General features: G+C 38.5%; 1 protein-coding gene across 3 annotated transcripts in view; it reads left to right on the forward strand.

Annotated features, from left to right (window-relative positions):
• The window catches only part of SMARCA1 (SWI/SNF related, matrix associated, actin dependent regulator of chromatin, subfamily a, member 1), a 77,422-nt gene that overhangs the window by 11,577 nt on the left and 45,418 nt on the right, over nt 1-20,427 (forward strand). For 2 of the 3 annotated variants that reach the window (XM_023198896.2, XM_023198893.2), the window contains exons 6-13: nt 127-306; nt 3,998-4,153; nt 6,187-6,318; nt 7,594-7,662; nt 12,672-12,781; nt 14,479-14,705; nt 15,672-15,793; nt 19,474-19,509. In XM_023198896.2, coding sequence (XP_023054664.1) covers nt 127-306; nt 3,998-4,153; nt 6,187-6,318; nt 7,594-7,662; nt 12,672-12,781; nt 14,479-14,705; nt 15,672-15,793; nt 19,474-19,509 — 1,032 coding nt within the window. The remainder of the gene's footprint in view (nt 1-126; nt 307-3,997; nt 4,154-6,186; nt 6,319-7,593; nt 7,663-12,671; nt 12,782-14,478; nt 14,706-15,671; nt 15,794-19,473; nt 19,510-20,427) is intronic. The other variant, XM_023198895.2, reaches the window with a different exon arrangement.

Raw genomic sequence — 20,427 nt, forward strand, 5'->3', positions numbered from 1 at the left:
CATTGGTAGAAACATAAATGCCTTTGCGAGATAGTGGACAAAGATATTTTGGTATGTTGTTGCTAACAGAATGTTTCCATACAGAAAAAATGTTCATGGATTTTTTTCCTTGTGATGATAATGCAGGGTCTTGGGAAAACTTTACAAACAATTGCTTTGCTTGGTTACCTGAAACACTACCGAAATATTCCTGGACCTCACATGGTTTTAGTTCCAAAGTCTACTTTACACAACTGGATGAATGAATTTAAACGATGGGTCCCATCTCTCCGTGTCATTTGTTTTGTTGGAGACAAGGATGCCAGAGTAAGTGAGAAACAAGTGTAAAAAGACAGTCAAGAATAACAACATTTCTGGAGTTTAGTTACATATTATTGCTGTTAAAAACATCTGAGTTGACAACTACTAAGTAAGACTTAAGTTGTACGTACCCTAAGCTAGGCTCTGTTTTAAGTGTTTTGCATCTATTTAATTCTCACAACACTCCCATGAGGTAGATATATCACCTATTAATAATAGACAATCCATTATTATGCTTCGTCTACTTTTGCTTTAACTAGTTAATTAACCTAAGCAGTTTTGAATTGTACTTTGAGTGACTTTTCATTAAAAACATCTTATTTTATTGACGGTATATCTTACCAGTGACTCTCATTTGTGCTATTTTGAAGCCAACAATATATAAATTTGCATGACTTAAAATTTTATATTTAAGTTTTTGACTTTTGACTTGGTATACACACATGCATATGCATGTACGCAACTGGAACCTCTTCTGTATGTACAGAGACCCTCGTGTTTTGTGTTTATGCATAGACACAGCTTTCAGTTTTGGTCTTTGAATAGAAAAATATATGTCTATATATGTTCTCAGGTAATATTAGAAACTGGGCATTTTTTGGGGGGGTGTTTAAATTAGCCATTTGTCAATCTAGTAGGCTCCAATCATTTTAGGACTGTAGAATTAATCTAAAACTAATAAATTATGCAAAAATACTAAAATAATCAGCTTAGAAAGCATATTATTAAACTTTGTCTTTATTTTGCCTCCAGAGAGCACAGTTTAGAGATGTATTCTGTTTTCCATATTTAGATAGGTTATCTAAAGATATCCTCAAAAGAATGGTAGCATAATGAATTACATAATTTTATCCTCATCATTTTGCTTGAAGAAAAATTACTTAAATTTATTTAAATTTAACATAAATAATTTAAATATTGAAATACTGAGCTCATAAGTTTGCAATTACAGGCCAGATTCTTCCCTATGCCTAATATTTCCCCAAAGCAAATTAGTCACTTAGAACTCTTTCTGGTCACCACTGTTACCTAATGTAATACCACTCCATATAAACTTTGCATTTCTAAAGTATTGAACTTTTGCTGAAATTATTTCTTAAAGATTAAAAGCAAAAGATACATATCTAGGTTTGTGATTTCATAATGTCTTAGTATATTTATTTTATGACTGCCCTATCTCTGCTTCCTGGGGAGGCTGGGATTCTGGTGGCTTGAAAAATTTCTTTGTTTCTTTTTCCAGAGGCGGAGTCTCGCTCTGTCGCCCAGGCCGGAGTGCAGTGACGCAATCATAGCTCACTGCAGCCTTGAACTCCTGGGCTCAAGCGATCCTCTCACCTCAGGTTCCTGAGTTGCTGGGACTACAAGTGTGCACCACTGTGCCTGGCTTTGAAAAATTTCTTAATCTTGAAAACCAGTCTTCAAAGTTAGTGTTTTTCAAATTGTGAGTTGCTACCCGTTAGTGGGTTGTGAATTCAGCTTAGTACTTGGTGACAACAATTTTCTACAACATTGAGAGAGAATGGAATAGCAAATTGCAGAGTGTTTCATACTATAATAAGGATAAATATTGCTTTGAGAAACTCTTAAGTTGCCTCTTTCTGTGTACACACACTCAAACATATATGTTTATACTGGATTGCAATTCAAAAGGTAATTTTACTGTGGGCCATGGTCAAAAGAGTTTGAAAACCAATAATTACTAATTACATAAATAATAAATGTACCATGTTCAGCACTTAGAGATTGATGTGGATGTGAATAGAGGAAGTCCAGATCATTATATATAGACAGATTTGAATCTTGGTACAACATAGAATAGATATGTTGGGTCTTTGTATTTTCCTGGTCTTCTGTAAACATTTTATGAAGGTAATATTTTAATAATAAAAATTTGATGTAGGTTATAATAGGCATTTAATTGAGTTGGGAGATTATTAGAGATACTCTTGATCCTGTCTGATACCAGTGTGCTTTGTGGCCCCTTCCTTTTCCACGCCAGAGGTATCAAAGGTAGTAGACATGGAAATGGGTTTGATTTCAGTTATGGCTTTGCTACTGATTGTGTGGGGTTGAGTGTCTTGAAGGGCCTTAATTTTTTCACCTCTAAAATGAGAGCTTTTTGATTATGTGACACCTTTAATGTTTTTTCAAGATGTTTAACTCTAAATTTATCCAATAGTTACAAAAAATTCAAAGCAGAGCTAATTTAAATTAAAAATATGCATTTGTTCCATGAAACTTGTAGGTGAAACCATCAAATTGAGAGCTTCACAAAATCAAATAAGGATAAGGTGTTAGCATGACTGAATGGGGTCTGGCACTCTACTTCTCTTTATTTTGTCTCCTATTCCCTAATGTCTTAAATAAATTTATAAATGTGATCACTTCCCAGGGTGCAACTGAGATCTCTGAAAAGGCCTTTTTTTTTTTTTCTGTTCTCTTCAGTCCAGGTGATTCTCTTATACATAGTAGACACTCAGTAAATATCTGTTGAATGAGTCTGCAGTGTGTTTAGTGCATAGTTGTGAATTATGAAATAAAGACTTTGCAGGGAACAGTTACTCTTTTGTTTATGCACTGTAACTTCAGATTTATGAAACTGTTTTTTTTGAGACGGAGTCTCGTTCTGTCACAAAGGCTTGAGTGCAGTGGTGACATCTCAACTCACTGCAACCTCCCCGCGTTCTGGGCTCAAGCAATTCTCCTGCCTCAGCCTCCCAAGTGGCTGGGATTACAGGTGTAAGCCACCATGCCTAGCTAATTTTTGTAAGTTTTAGTAGAGATGGGATTTCACCATGTTGGCCAGGCTGTTCTTGAACTCCTGACCTCGTGATCTATCCGCCTCGGCCTCCCAAAGTGCTGACATTACAGGCGTGAGCCACCGTGCCCAGCCAGATTTATAATACTAGTCATCCTCTTCTTAATATAGATTTTGCTGCTTCCCATTAACTTTTGTGGTTTTATTTTGACCGATAACATCTGGAATTCAGCTCATACAAGTTAAAAATGCTCTCAGTCAACTTACCTAACATGTTGGCCACTGCCTGTGAAGACTTAAAAATAGTTTTAAATAGTCTCACTGTTTTCCATAGCCTCCTGTACTAGACAGAGCAAGTCCCCTTTATGAAATCACATTTGTAAACCTCATGGCAACATCTGGAACTTCACAAAAACATTAATGGCCTTTTAATAAAGTGTGTGACTCAGCACAGCTAGAAAATGAAGAAGGGACATAGGAGAGTTCTCAAAAGGTTGGAATCATTCATGCACGTTGAGTTCTTTCTATTTGTTCAAACTGTATTATGTTGGTAACTCTTGGATCTTGGCAAGAATATTTTGTTCAGAAAGAGTTACTTTGTCTATGTTCTTTTGGATGCCCCATGATATGAAGACAAGCCTAGTAACTTTGTGATTTCTGGTCATACGAACTTTTCTAGGTCATTGAATATGTGGTACTTCTGTAAGGGAAGCCTTTGTTTCTCTTCTGCTAATGGATATATTAGCAGGTCATCCAGATACTTGACCACACAGCTATCTTTGGGCCTCAGTTTTCCCATCTCTAAAATAGATGAAACTAAATGATCCTCAGGGTCTCTTACAATTCTTAATATTTTCTTGATACTTTAATTCTGTGATCATCTTGTAACATCTTCTAATATAAATATATTCTAATATGAAGTATTTTATTTTGCATTAGGCTGCTTTTATTCGTGATGAAATGATGCCAGGAGAGTGGGATGTTTGCGTTACTTCTTATGAGATGGTAATTAAAGAAAAATCTGTATTCAAAAAGTTTCACTGGCGATACCTAGTCATTGATGAAGCTCACAGAATAAAGAATGAAAAATCTAAGGTAAGTTATCAATATCTTTATTAAAGTTTTCATTTAATTACCAGATTTGTTTGTTCACGTTTCTGTATTCAGAATAAAAAATGATGGAACAGTCGGGTGCGCTGGCTCACGCCTGTAATCCCAGCAGTTTGGGAGGCCGAGGTGGGCGGATCACAAGGTCAAGAGATCGAGAAGATTCTGGCCAACACGGTGAAACCCCATCTCTACTAAAAATACAAAAATTGGCAGGGCGTGGTGGTGCGCACCTGTAGTCCCAGCTACTTGGGAGGCTGAGGCAGGAGAATAGCTTGAACCCCGGGAGGCGGAGATTGCAGTGAGCTGAGATTGCATCACTGCACTCTAGCCTCGCAACAGAGCGAGACTCTGTCTCAAAATGGAACATTGTGATTTTATTCATGGAATGTGAATGCAAATCTAAATTATTGAATATAAGACACATTAAAATTGAGCACAGTTTTTAATGTAAAGAAAATTAAGTGTTCCTTTGCTCTACCTGCTGTGTCTAACTCTGTTATGCTGTAGTATTTTAATTTTATTGAGAATATTTAGTGTACAAATATCATTTGTATTGATTTATTTTTTATTGAGGGACTACCTTATATGTATTTATATGGATGAGAGAAAATAATTTCCTGGAATTATCTGACTTGTGTGAATTAGAGTGTGGTGTTAACATTGAAAAATACCAATATTTCTTGGCATTCAACTCCATCAACAGTAGGAAAAGCTTTAATTATGGTGAACCTCTCTTTGGATCACTGGGCTAATTTGGGAGAAACAGGGACAGAACTGGAGCAAAACCACCAGGTGGATTATACTAATTTCAAATTGGAACTAACATCTGACAAGAGGATGCATGTTAGAGATAATTTTATATTTAAGAGCATTATAAAAAATGCATTTTTGTTCATATGATTACCATTTTTTTGTGCTTTTTGTGTTTTAATTTTTGTGGTCTTGTGTTTAGAAAGCTAATATAAGTTACTGGGAAAATCAGCTCAATTCTGGGGCTTAAAAATTGTGACCAGGCCAAGTTAGAACATGTCTAGGCATGTAGATGAATGTGGTTGGTGGGGAGATGGAGATTTTATTGTGTAAAATGGCTAACCTGGATTCCATGGAGAAGTTCTGACTGTTTTCTGTGAGCCCAAAATGGAGAAACTGAAATATTGAAGTTCGGGGGAGGGTCTCAGGTATAAATATGATCTGCATTTTTTTTTTTTTTTTTTTTTGTGAGACAGAGTCTCACTCCATTGCCCAGGGTGGAGTGCAGTGGCATGATTTCGGCTCACTGCAACCTCCGCCTCCTGGGTTCAAGCGATTCTCTTGCCTCAGCCTCCTGAGTAGCTGGGATTACAGGCATGCACCATCATGCCCAGCTATTTTTTTTTTTTTTTTGTATTTTTAGTAGAAATGGGGTTTCCCCATGTTGATGAGGCTGGTCTCAAACTCCTGACCTGAGGTGATCCACCTGCTTTGACCTCCCAAAGTGCTGGGATTACAGGTGTGAGTCACTGTGACTGGCTTGCATTCTTTCAAGTATAGAAATGTTCAGTTTTGGCTGGGCGCGGTGGCTCAAGCCTGTAATCCCAGCACTTCGGGAGGCCGAGACGGGCGGATCACGAGGTCAGGAGTTCGAGACCATCCTGGCTAACACGGTGAAACCCCGTCTCTACTAAAAAATACAAAAAGCTAGCCGGGCGAGGTGGCGGGTGCCTGTAGTCCCAGCTACTCGGGAGGCTGAGGCAGGAGAATGGCGTAAACCCGGGAGGTGGAGCTTGCAGTGAGCTGAGATCCGGCCACTGCACTCCAGCCTGGGTGACAGAGCGAGACTCCATATCAAAAAAAAAAAAAAAAGAAATGTTCAGTTTTGCCTTACTGCAGCTTTGTCACTTGAACTGGGGTATTTTTCCATAGAAAATTTTCAAGTTATATTGTAGTAAAAAATGTATTGGTTGGATAAATTACAGTATAACTGAATGTTGAGCGTTCAAATAAGTAAAATAATCCTCATATGAGTATTATTTTTGCAGCTTTCAGAGATCGTTCGTGAGTTCAAGTCGACTAACCGCTTGCTCCTAACTGGAACACCTTTGCAGAATAACCTGCATGAACTGTGGGCCTTACTCAACTTTTTATTGCCTGATGTCTTTAATTCTGCAGATGTAAGTTTAAGCCATAAGTTTTAAGTATAACTTTCTTATGTTCACTGACATGTGTTTTAAAACACTATAGATTGAAATTTATGGTACTTTTTAATTTGTAATTTTTTATCTGCATGTTTTGGTTTTCTTAGGAAAGAGTTCTTTAAAAGTTTTAAAATGGGGATCTTTTGAGAAATAGTATGCTTCTTGTCTTTGAGATTAACCTGCCTGTTCAACTTTGCCTCTATCACATTGCTCCTAAAACTTATGATGTGAGGCTGAGTCTATAGTAGTGCGTTCAACATTTTATTTTCATGAAGTTGAAGTGGTTTGAAACATATTTCTGTATACTAGTTTGGCAGGTGGAAGCTATAAAATGATCTTTGATTATTGTAGGTGTTGACATTTGGTGAGTGCTAAAGAGCTCAGAGTATGTGAAAGACAGCATATTGTGTAAATGTGTGATTTACATATATATATATTTTATCATTAATACAGCGTTATGCTAGGACACCAAACTAAATTGAAAGATTTAAGAACTTTGGTGCTTGATTTTTCCCATTATTGTTATTATTATTATTATTATTTTAAGAGGGAGTCTCCCTCTGTTGCCCAGGCTGGAGTACCGTGGCGCAATCTCAGCTCCCTGCAACCTCTGCCTCCCGGGTTCAAGTGATTCTCCTGCCTCAGCCTCCCCAGTAGCTGGGATACTGGTCCCCGTCACCACACCTGGCTAATTTTTTGTATTTTTAGTAGAGACAGGGTTTTGCCATGTTGGCCAGGCTGGTCTCGAACTCCTGACCTCAAGTGGTCTGCCCGCCTCGGCCTCTCAAAGTGCTGGGATTACAGGTGTGAGCCACTGCACCCAGCCCCATTATGATTATTAATTGATTATAAAAAGTAGCAAGTTCAACCATAAGTTGGTTTGCACACTTTATCTTGCTTTTGTTTGTTTTATTGTTTGGTAAAATTAACATTTTCATTAACATTATGTCTTTGATTTTATATTCTACTTTTTAAACTGGACATAATATTACTACAGTATGAGGAAGCCTAATAAATATCTTTTAAGGAAAAAGTTGATGGAATTCTTACACAATGGGGCTCAAATTTTGTTAACTGCTCAGTATTTTACCTATTTTCAGAAGTAAATAATAGTAGCCATCACAGCTGATAATATTTTTGAAAGTACTTTTTAAATGCATTATTTCCATATTGGTTGTGTAAGAATCTATAGAATATCAGGTATATTTAAAAAAACTGTGCACTCATTGGAGAATTTCCACCCCTCTACAGGACTTTGATTCTTGGTTTGACACTAAAAATTGTCTTGGTGATCAAAAACTCGTGGAAAGACTTCATGCAGTAAGTAATAGCAGACAAGAACATTCAGTAATTAAATAGTGTATACAGATTGACCCAGCAAACAAAATGCTATAGAATCTGTTTGAACTTGTGTTTGCCTCTTGGCTCGATGTCACTGTTTCTCCCTCCCAACCTTTCTGACAGCCTCTTTTGTGTATTTTTTTTTTTTTTTCCTCTCTGTCCTCAGCCTCTCTCTAGAACAGCTTTTTTGCCTTGGCTCTCCCCTGTGAACAATGTGGTCCTCTCCAACAGAGAGGCTGTTCCTGATCCCACACCCCACAGTTCCTCAGGATGGTATCAGTATTCTCCTAGTTCACCCGCTGCCACTTCTAAGCCACTGCTTCTCCACTGTCATGTATAAAGCTCTTCCTTTGAGGTCTAAGCTGTCTTGCAGTTTTACCCTCCACCCATTCTCTTTTCTGTTAATCTGTTCATCATCGGGTGGCTCCTTAACGTTCATTGTATGCCAGTTTTACATTCTTTTTTTTTCTTTGAGAGACAGAGTCTCGCTCTGTCGGCCAGGCTGGAGTACAGTGGCATGATCTCGGCTCACTGCAACCTCCGCCTCCCGGGCTCAAGCAATTCTCCTGCCTCAGCCTCCTGAGTAGCTGGGATTACAGGCATGTGCCACCTCACCTGGCTAATTTTTGTATTTTTAGTAGAAATGGGGTTTCGCCATGCTGGCCAGGCTGGTCTCGAACTCCCGACCTCAGGTAATCCACCCGCCTGGGCCTCCCAAAGTGCTGGGATTACAGGCGTGAGCCACTGCGCCCAACCTTTTTTTTTTTTTTTTGAGAGAGTCTCGCTCTGTAGCCCAGACTGCTGGAGTGCAGTGGCACGATCTCGGCTCACTGCAACTTCCACCTCCTGTGTTCAAGCGGTTCTCTTGCCTCAGCCTCTCAAGCAGCTGGGACTAACGGCTCATGCCACCACCCCCGGCTAATTTTTGTATTTTTAGTAGAGACGGGTTTTCACCATTTTGACCAGGCTGGTCTCGAACTCCTGACTTTATAATCCACCCATCTTGGCCCCCCAAAGTGCTGGGATTACAGGCGTGAACCACTGTGCCTGGCCCCAACTTTCTATTCTTTGATCACAACTTCTCATCTCTTTCTAGTACTTTCGTTCATGTTAATCGTTCTGTACTTGTCCTGTTACGTCACAGAGACCTCTAATCCCCAGACCTCTGCATTTTCTCCCCATGTATCAGCTTATTCCTGTTGTGACTTTTTTTTCTATCCAGCAGTTAACTCATTTTCTATCACTCAAGCCATCTTTGGCCAGTACTCCAAAGCTCCCTTGCTCCCTTCTCCGTCTGCCATACCTGCCTAAAAACCATAACGTGGAATAATGTAATGTAACTGTCTCTCTGTCTTCTGGGTTTCAATTTTGCTTCTGCCACTTACTAGCAGAGTGGACGTCTCTGTATTGGGGCTGCCCAACACTGATAAAGAAGATTTCACAACTGCCCAGGTTGGAACCACTATGATTCCATGTTCTCTAACATAAGCTGAGATGTTGTGATGCTGGTGATCCTTCAACATGACCTTCTACAGTATTCTTCCCTGTTTCCTATAACAACTATTTCAGACCTTCCCCCGTCTCCCCAAGACTTCTATCCTGGGTATCTCTGCCCTCCTTCTCCCTCAGCAGGTAACATCATTCCTTTCTCAAAGAGAAAAAAGAAGACATTAGGTAGGAAGTCCTTCAAGGATGTCTACCTTCCAAGGAGGCCTGCATCTGTGTTACCTTCTGTTTGAGTGGAAGAGGTGTCTTTTCTCTGGTCAGTGGCTAATTCTCCCATGTGAATCCTTTATCTCATCTCTTCCTATTCTTTATGGACTTTCCCCCATGATTTATCTTTTTAGTTGACTATATTTTCTACTTATTTTTAATTGACTATATTTTCTATCTTTTTAACCGACTATATTTTCTACCTCTCCATCCAGATTGGGTCTTTACCCTAAGTGTAAACATGCTCAGGTATCTCCCTTATTAACTCCAAACCCAAACACGTACCCATCCACCCTCACATGTATGCAAAACAGTGCTCCCTCAACACTGTGTCCCTCTGGCTGTGATTCCATTTTCTTCCCTTGATAGCTAAACTTCTTGAAAGAGTAGTTTATCCTCTCCATATCTACTCCCTAGTCTCCTGTTTACTCTTGAATCCATTGATCACTGGCTTCTATCCATTCCATACAACTGAAACTTATCTCACAGTATCTTCAATGACTTTCCAGTTGCTGAATTCAGGGTATGCTTTTTGGTCAGTATCTTGGCTATTGCTTTGAAGCTGCTAACCATCTCTTCCTGCTGAAAACTCTTTCCTGCTTGGTTTCTACGATACTGTTCTCTTTTGGATTTTCTTTCACCCTTTGTCCACCCCTATCAGTCCCTTTTGTGGGCTTTCTTTCCTTGACTGTCTCTTATAAAGTTTAGTGTTTTATAGGGCTTTGTCTTTGATTTTCATACATGCTCTCCCTGGGGATCCACGCCCATGGTTTTACCTACCACCTATATACTGATACTTCCTGAACTGACCTCTCTGTCTCCTCCTCGTAAGCACTATACTTTCATATCCCCTTGCCTTCGGAGTCTTTTTGCTTAAGTATCTCACAGGCAGTTTAAACTCTTAAGGATATCTTTTAGAAATCTTTGAGGCTCACACCAGAAACCAGAAGTCTTCTTTTACTCTTCCTTTTTCCTTACCTCCCATAGATCGCTAATAATAATAGCTATAGTTTATTGTCTACTGTATACTTAAGTTCTACACATGTACTACCACAAATTTCCACAGCAGACTTGGAAATAGGTATCATTATCCCCATTTAAAAATGTTTGACCAGGCACGGTGGCTCACGCCTATAATCCCAGCACTTTGGGAGGCTGAGGTGGGTGGATCACTAGGTCCAGAGATTGAGACCATCCTGGCCAACATGGTGAAACCACATCTCTACTAAAAATACAAAAAATTAGTTGGACGTGGTGGTGGGCGCCTGTAGTCCCAGCTACTTGGGAGGCTGAGATAGGAGAATGGCTTGAACCTGGGAGACGGAGGTTGCAGTGAGCCGAGATCTCGTCACTGCATTCCAGCCTGGTGACAGAGCAAGACTCTGTCCCGCCTCGCCCCCACCCCCAAAAAGTTTGGTGGGCTGGGCATGGTGGCTCACGCCTGTAATCCTAGCTCTTTGGGAGGTCGAGATGGGCAGATTACCTGAGCTCAGGAGTTGGGCAACATGGTGAAACCTCATCTCTACTAAAATATGAAAACTTAGCCAGGCGTGGTGGTGTGCGCCTGTAGTCCCAGCTACTTGGGAGGCTGAGGCAGAATTGCTTGAACCTGGGAGGCGGAGGTGGCAGTGAGCCGAGATTGCCCCACTGCACTCCAGCCTGGGTGACACAGCGAGACTCTGTCTCAAAAAAAAAAAAAGTTTGGCATATACACATATCATATATTTGTTTTTGGATGAACCTATGAGGAAATAGGCTTGGAAAAATTAGAGTACTTTCCTAGGCTAACAACAGCTAGTCAGGACTGAGCTGATTTTAGAATTAGCTTGATCTGGGTTTGAATTCCACATCTACCACTTGCTAGCAAAGTTCCTTTGATGAACTTACTAAAATAGAACTGATAACATTTCCTTGAGACCATCCTGGCCAACATGGTGAAACCATATCTCTACTAAAAGTACAGATTTTTGTAAGGATTAAATAATACATGTAAGGATTTATTGTAAGGATTTACAATATTTATTTAATTTATTTATTATAAGGATTAAATTTATTTAATTTATTGTAAGGATTAAATAATACATGTAAAGTTCATAGTATAGTGTCTGGCACATTGTAGGTAGGTACTCTGTAGATTGTAGCACTATTTTCTTGTGATAGAATCTGTCTTCCAGGTATACACTGATTATTTTTATCTTCTTTTCTCTATTCATCTGTATTTTCCTTCACACTGAATATTTTCTCCTCATTTATATATTTAACTACAGTCATGCACTGGCATAACAACGTTATGGTCAACGATGGACCGCATAGATGATGGTGGTCCCATCAGATTATAATGGAGCATATATAGAGACCTGATATATGACACTTGATACTGGCATTGCAGATCAAGTAGGGGAAATGATTGATAGTGAGTAATGGTGCTGGAACACTTGGTTTTCTATATGAAAAAACAAATAAATACCTATGACATATAGGTTTGTGTAAGAACACTCTATGATCTTAACATAATGATGAAATCACTTAACAACACATTTCTTAGAACATATCCCCATCATTAAGTGGCACATGATGGTACTTTGAAATGACCTGCATTTTTATTTCATTTTTGAAGACTCCCTGATGGATACTCTGACTTCAGATTTCCTCTCAGGTTTAAAAATCTTCTTGTGGGCTGGGCGCAGTGGCTTGTACCTGTAATCCCAGTACTTTGGGAGGCCAAGGCGGGTAGATCACAAGGTCAGGAGTTTGAGACCAGCCTGGCTAACATGGTGAAACCCTGTCTCTACTAAAGATACAAAAATGAGCCAGGCATGGTGGCGTATGCATGTAATTCCAGCTACTCAGGAGACTGAGGCAGGAGAATTGCTTGAACCCATGAGGCGGAGGTTGCAATGAGCCAAGATTGTGTCATTGCACTCCAGCCTGGGTGAAAGAGTGAGACTCTGTCTCCAAAAAAAAAAAATCTTGTGTTATAGCAGCTTTTTTTTTTTAAGGGTTCTTTAGTGCTTATTCAGCAACCAATAGTCTTGTCCTAATTTTTCATGTATTTTGTGCCATTAAGTCATGAATGCCTACTTTAGGTCCCCTATTCTGATTTTCTAATGGACTCTTGCTTGGTGGTTCTTTACCAAGAAAGTTGGCAGCTGGTATTGGTAGTGTTTGTCAGACTTTGCAGTGGGAAGTAAATTTCACATTAATGTTGTTAATGAAATACATTATTAATCGTATTAAATGTTTCATAAACTTTTATAAAAATGATCACCTTTTAGGTTTTAAAACCATTTTTGTTACGCCGTATAAAAACTGATGTAGAGAAGAGTCTGCCACCTAAAAAGGAAATAAAGATTTACTTGGGGCTGAGTAAGATGCAACGAGAATGGTGAGCTATTTCATTTCCATTAAAACTTATTTGTATGCAAGAATTTACTAAAAATTAGCTTTGTAGTTGTTCAGTTATGCCGTTAGTTCAAAAATTACATTTTATATTTAAATGGCAAGTTAAGTAGTTCAGATATTCTCAGAGAAAGTTTGTAAGTATTTTATTTAACCTTTTGAAAAGAGTATAGGTTTTGGAGTCTATAGATCTGTGTTTGAATTCCATGCATTACCACTTAATAGATAGTTATCTTGGGCAAGTTACATAGCTTAAATTTCCATTCTGTAAAATGGGGATAATAATACTTGTGAGGATGATGTTAGGATTAAAGGGCGGTAATGTCAGTGGCATGCTTGTTAGTTAAAAAGCATTCTTTTAAAGCATTCCTTGGCCAGGTGCAGTGGCTCACATCTGTAATCCCAGCACTTTGGGAGGCCAACCAAGGCAGGAGGATCGTTTGAGCCTAGGAGTTCAAGACTAGCCTGGGCAACAAAGTGAGAACCCATCTCTACAAAAAATAAAAAATAAAATTAGCTGAGCATTGTGGCACACACCTGTGTTTCCAGCTACATGAGAGGCCGAGTCAGGAGGATTACTGGAGCCCAGGAAGTCAAGGCTGCAGTGAGCCATGTTTGTACCACTGCACTCCAGGGTAGGCGACAGAGTGAGACCCTGTCTCAAAAAAAAGCATTCTTGCTTTTTCCTTCAGTGAAAATGGTTATAACCATTTACTAGTGATGATGAAAATGTTGGTGATTATGGATATTACAAAAATAGAATCTGGAATGGTTTGATAAATGCAATTAAAGCAGGAAATTGACAAGGGAAGTCACAAGGAATCATAAATGGGAAGTGTTAATGTAATAGTGCTGCTAATAGGAGCAAAATGTTATGTATATAAATACAGTTAGATCATGTATAAAGTATATGATTTTTTTACTACACAAGCCAGTATAGGCTAGAGATTAAGAGTATATTCTTTGGACTCAGACATAAGATCACAGCTTGGTTTTGTCCCTTCTGTGACCCTGAGTAAGTTGTTTAACTTCTCTTAGCTGCCTTAATTTCCATCTGTAAAATGGGGATGATACTAGTAAATACTCAGAACTGTTATGAAGATTTAGTGGCATAATTCATATAAAGCCCTTGACATGGTACTTGGCACTTGCACTCAGTAAAAGTTGATAATTATTATAATTACATATTATCATTGATCAGGTATCTATCTATCTATCTATCTATCTATCTATCTATCTATCTACACACACACACAAGTCTCTGTTTGTAGGGGTGGAATTGTAGAAAAGAGAATGAAAAATGTTTGTAGAATCAGAAAAAAATGACCTGTGAAGACAGGTATAAGAAATTGAAATTGTTTCTAGTTCAAACAAGTAAATGTTGGATGTCACATTCAGGCACATGCTGTAGTTATTAATAATTAGCAGATAGAATTCTCTAAATAATTATCAACTGATGGCAATTTCTGGTCATGGATAAAGCAGGAGGAAACAGGTTTATAAGCAGCACATAAGTTCACATGTTCAAATATTCATTACTTTGTTGGTTTTGCCCATCAGATTTAATCTCAAATCAAATCTTGTTTATCTTTAAACAGGAATCTAATCTGATGGCCAAAGGAACATTTCTTTATGACATTAACTTTCTAGTAATTGATGAGTAATTATAGTTTAAATTTTTAGGTATACAAAAATCCTGATGAAAGATATTGATGTTTTAAACTCTTCTGGCAAGATGGACAAGATGCGACTCTTAAACATTCTGATGCAGCTTCGAAAGTGTTGTAATCATCCATATCTGTTTGATGGTGCTGAACCTGGTCCACCTTATACCACTGATGAGCATATTGTCAGCAACAGTGGTAAAATGGTAGTTCTGGATAAACTATTGGCCAAACTCAAAGAACAGGGTGAGTAATACATTTTTAAATTAGCATGGAATAAATTTATATTAATACTTGCATATAAATAAAATTTTTCCATATTCATTCATTCAGTTATTCAGCAGACATTGTCGAGTACTTACCATTTGCCAGGAATTGTCCTACGGGCTGGGTGTACAAAGATGAATAAGACAACAATCTTTGCCTTGGATAAGCTCACAGTGTAGTGAGGAGGAATAGTTGCAATTCATTGTGATAAGTGCTATGATATGTTGAGAAACTGGGAGTTGGGAAAGTCTTCACAGAGATAACCTTTGAGGAGAGCACTGGAGAATGTGTACGAGTGAACCATGGGGAAAAGGAGAGGAAGGGTTTTCCAGGGCAATGAAACAGAGGTGTGAAACAAGGGAACAGAGAGAGCATATGGTACTTGGGGTAGAGTGGCAGTTGTTGAATCTGGAAAGATGGATGCAACCAAATTATGAAAGGTATTTTAAACCATGCGTTAAGGGGTTAGGACTTTTATTTTGAAGGCAGAGGGAACGTCAGAGAAGACTGGCTGTGAAGAGTGACAATCAGAGTATGTCACTCTTACATGTTAGGAAGAGAACCTTGAAAGCAGTATGGGGGTCTATTGAGGATGAGAGACTAGGAACAGGAGACTAGTTGGGAGGCTATTGCTGTAGTCCAGTGAGAGAGCCTGTGGACCCATCATTCATCCTTAAAAAGTAAAGGCAGTCTTTTAAGTCATTGCAATATGTGTGGAGGATTTTGAAGACCTTAAAAAATGCCTAACTCAACAAATGCGTAATTCTGTATATAGCATCTCTTGCAGGTGTGTGCGGGTGTGTGTGCACGTGTGTGTATGTGTGTGTGTGTGTTTAGTGGAGTGTTCATGTGCTCTACATTTATGTTGCATATGTTTATTTCGTAGCTTTTCAGTTAGTTTTACACAAGTTGTACAACTCACTTTTTCTTGGCGAAATGTTTTAGGTTCAAGGGTTCTCATTTTCAGCCAGATGACTCGCTTGCTGGATATTTTGGAAGATTATTGCATGTGGCGTGGTTATGAGTATTGTCGACTGGATGGACAAACCCCGCATGAAGAAAGAGAGGTGAGGAAGAGAAAATAAAATAAGACTTCAGAAATCAGAGTTCAATTAAGCAATGTGTATCAACATTAGGTAGTTTTGAACTTTTGCCTTTTCTTTTGGTGGGTGCGTTGAATTTCTCATTACCATCTCTTTCTCTCTTCAGTCTTCAATGTGGCTTCCATTCCACTGACTCTTTACAAATCATCTTTTTCAAGGTCTTCAAAGACATCATCACTTATCTAAAGGGCACTACACCATCCCATCCTTATCTTCTCTAACCATGCCTATCTCTGACCTTTTAAATTACTAACAGTTTCTCACCTTACTCTCTGACCTCCAATTTTAGGTCATTTTCTTTTCCTGATTTGCCAGCTATAGCAGACCTTTGCCATTTGTGGAGTTTAATAGTTGAGATTTTGCCAGTTTATAAGCAACCCTAAAGACTCACGGAGCACGGTAATTCGTAAAGGGAATGATCTTGGTTCTTATGGAGCTCTTGTAAAAACTAAATGTGACAACATACGTATAGGTATTTATCATGAATTTAGACCTTGGGACACTAAAAGGTTGGCGTGCAGGAATGAGTCACTTAGTGATTAAGCTTATCTAGTATGCGGTATTTTTCTCAAACATGGAAATTCTTGCAGGTCTTTAGATTATTCCTCACAAATGTCATGGGTCTAATGCGTTTAATACCCTTTAAAGCACTTGTTCTTGGAAGGCTTTGCTAATTGATCTTCTGTTTTCTGTGATCCTTCAGAGCTCTGTCTTTGGCTTCTAAGTCCGTACAGTAAGTCCTCACTTAATGTCGTTGCAAAAAAAAATTAGCCAAGCGTGGTGGCACGCCCCTGTAATCCCAGCTACTCAGGAGACTGAGGCAGGAGAATCGCTTGAACCCCAGGAGGCGGAGGTTGCAGTGAGCCAAGATCATGCCATTGCACCACTCCAGCCTGGGCGACACAATGAGACTCTGTCTAAAAAAAAAAAAAAAATAGGTTCTTAGAAACTGCGACGTTAAGCAAAACAATGTATGATGAAATCAGTTCTATCTTAGGCTAATTGATACAAACAAGATTTAAGTTCTGGCCAGGTGTGTTGACTCATGCCTGTGATACCAACGTTTGGGATTGGGAGGCTGAGGCAGGAGGATTGCTTGAGCCCAGTAAAGACTAGCCTGAGCAACATAGCGAGACCTGGTCTCTACAAAAATAAAATAAAATAAAATAAAAATTTAAAAAGCGTTAGCCAGGCATGGTAGCATGCACCTGTAGTCCCTGCTACTCGGGAGGCCGAGGCAGGAGAATGGCTTGAGCCCAGGAGTTTGAGGCCACAGTGAGATGTGATTGTGCCACTGCACTTCAAACTATGTGACAGGACAAGACCCCAATTCCTATGGCATATTTCTGGTCACAAAGACATCACCAAACTTATTAATAAAGACCAAAACACTTACAATATTAAACATGGAAATAAATGTGAGCCAGACATACATTTAAGAAAGATTAATAAAAACAAGATAATTATTTACCTGCTTATTCCAGTTCAGGATTACAGTGGTTGGAGCCTCTTCTGGCAGCTCAGGACCCCAGGGAGGAACTAGCTCTGGACAGAATGCCATTCCATCACAGGGCATGCTCACACACACATCACTCACTCTGGGACTGTGTAGACATGCCAATTTGCTTTTTGTGCACAGCTTTGGGCTGTGGGAGTGCACAGAGAAAACTCATACAGACATGGGGAGCACATGCAAAACCCATATGGACAGTGGCCCTGGCCAGGAATTGATTGTTTTTTTTTTTTTGTCATCAATTTTATAATGAAACGATGTTACTCGAGGACCTGCTGTACTCATGCTTTGGGTAAAGATCATTATTTTATGGTATAGTGGAAAATGCACTGAACTTGGTTTCAGAAGACCTGAATTTTAGCACCAACTTCACCACTTTGCAGCGTGTGCAAGCCATTTAATTCTCTGAGCCTCAGTACATTTAATTCTATTATAAGGATAGTAACACCTAGGCTTCTTTCTCTGACGTTGTTGTTGTGAGGATAAGTGGATGTAATAGGTATGAGCACAGTTTTAAATGGCATATTGCAGTACGTACTGCATGTCATGAAATTGCACACAGGGCTTTCTCCGTTACACTTTTAGGGCCCCATCTCAGGCTACAAGGACTCTCTCTTAGCCAGCATCCCTCTCCTTCCGTAGCTGCAATGGGCACTCCGTTCCTTGTGTGCCTCCTTATTGAATCTGGTTCTAGCATACCGTAGTGTTCACAGCAAGCACACAGACCCTTTTCATATTAAAGGTTTTACTGCTACCTCTATGGGGAAACAGTTGCAAATAACATTTATACATTTGAGGACATTTCAAGGCTTACACCATTCCCTGTCCTATAGTTTTTTCACTCTCTCTGAGATGGCAACTTGAAGCGTTACTGAGCTTTTGCTGACTTATTGCTGAGGATTGGTTTCCCCAAATCCATACTAAATATAGGCCCTATGGTACCATTCAGGATGATCCTTGTTCCTCGGACAAAGAGAATATCATGGCAGAGCAGTACGTGCTTTCTGACCTCAAATAGCCAATCTGCATTTCTGACTGAGCTCTCTACTGTTTACCTATTTATGTCCAAATTGTTCTGGTTTTTTAAAATTCCAAACAATGTTATCCCCTCAGAGACTCTGAATTTCATGTATTGACTTTAAATATAGCAAAGTCAGAGCTGTTCCTTTTTTCTTGGAAATGCCCTGCTTTCCCATTATGTTGTCCACACCATCATTTCATCTATTTTCCCAGTAAGAAGACCACGTTTGATTCCTTACTTTGATTGTGTGCCAGCTGTGAATAAGTAATTCTTTCTCAACAGCTCTCAGATTTTCCCTTTCTCCATTACTGCAGCTAAATTCAGCTAACAAAGCCAGTGGTCATCGTCTGACTCAGTTCCTGTAACCTCTGCTTAATTGGCCTCCTCACTTTTGTAGGGAAAGGAACTAACATTTGTCAAGCAACTACTATAAGCTAGGCAACTTAAAGTTCCAATTGAATTCTCCCAGCAGCCCGGTAAAGTATTGGTATAATTTTCTCCATTTGAAACTGTGTCTCAGAGAGATTAAATACTTGCCCAGAATCACAGATGTAATCAGTGGTGAAGTTGTGATTCATGCCCAAGTTTTTGCTATTTCCTCTACACTAAGGTGCCTCTCACTACACCACGCTGCTTTCTATACTGCCCCCTTTACCTGCTCTGCTGACTGACGGTGGGAGTCACCTTCTCTGCCTAAAACTTTGACCATGCCATCTATTTATTTTAAAAAAGATTGCCCATACTTTGTGATTGTGCAAGTAATATGTGACTGCTGAAGGAAGTTTTGAAATTAAATACAAGTATTTCTGGCCAATCTTTTTAGGTATATGTAATATGTATAAGTAATTGGTATATACTTCATATACTATATGTAAAGTACAGTATCCTGATACTTTTTTCTCGATATTATATTGTACTTTTTAATGTCCGTAAAAAATAATTGTAAAAGTAATTTTAGGGTAATATTTCACCCTATGGATGTACTGTAAATAATTCATCCCCCTATTGTTGATCATTTAGGTTGTTTCAAAATTTTCACTATTATAAATAATGCTATAGTGAAAGTCCTTATACATAAATCTTTGTGCACATCTCTGATTATTTCCTTAGGATAAATTCCTAGAAGTGGAATTTCTGGGTCAAAGGGTATGAACATTTTTAAGGCTCTTGATGCATATTGCCAAATTGCTTTCCAGAAAGGTTGTACCAATTTATACTCCCAGCAGCAATGTATGAGAGTGCCCGTCTCACCGCCCCCTCGTCAACATTGAGTATTATCTTTTTTTTTAAATCTTCAAAAATGTTATTATGTTGTTTTAGTTTGCATTTATTTGATTACTAGCAAGAATGAACATTATTGTTGTGTTTTCTAACCATTTGTATTTGTTCTGTGAATTGTCCGTTCTTTTTTTCTGCTCATTTTTCTACTGGACTCTGTTTTTCTATTTAATTTGTATGAGATCTTTATATAGTAAGAATATTCATATTAATTTTAAGATTCTTTACTAAATACCCCTGGATTGTCATCCTGATTTTCTTCATTACTTACCTGCTTGTTCCTTGTTACCATACTGATAGAAATCTTCTTACTTTCCCCTTTATCCATTGCCCTCATTCCCATTTGTAAACCATTTTCTCTGTTGGTTGATCTTCTAAACTAATCATTCATAAGCTAATGGAAATGAAGTTGAGCTTTCTGATACTTCATTCCCCAGATATATTTCAGCTCTCAATTAAAATGTTTTCATTATTATTGTTTTTAAATAATGTAAATGAATTATTACTTGCTTAGTTAAATTTGTCTATGTAATTGTTCTGAATTTGTCTCTGTTGATGTAAGCTTTTAAAGATTAGGAACTTCATTTATATAATATACTTTCTACAGAAATTCACACAGTACAGTATAAGTATAGACACTTAAATATTTTTGAAGATGGAAGAATATTATAAAGTATATTTATAAGGAATATTATAAAGTGTGTGAAGATTTTCCATATGTATTTTAAATGATTTTGTTTCTTAAGGACCCTGATAGTCTAATTTTATTTTTCTCTTTTTCTTCTA

Source organism: Piliocolobus tephrosceles, chromosome 12 (assembly GCF_002776525.5).
Source record: "Piliocolobus tephrosceles isolate RC106 chromosome 12, ASM277652v3, whole genome shotgun sequence".
Classification (NCBI taxonomy): Eukaryota; Metazoa; Chordata; class Mammalia; order Primates; family Cercopithecidae; genus Piliocolobus; species Piliocolobus tephrosceles.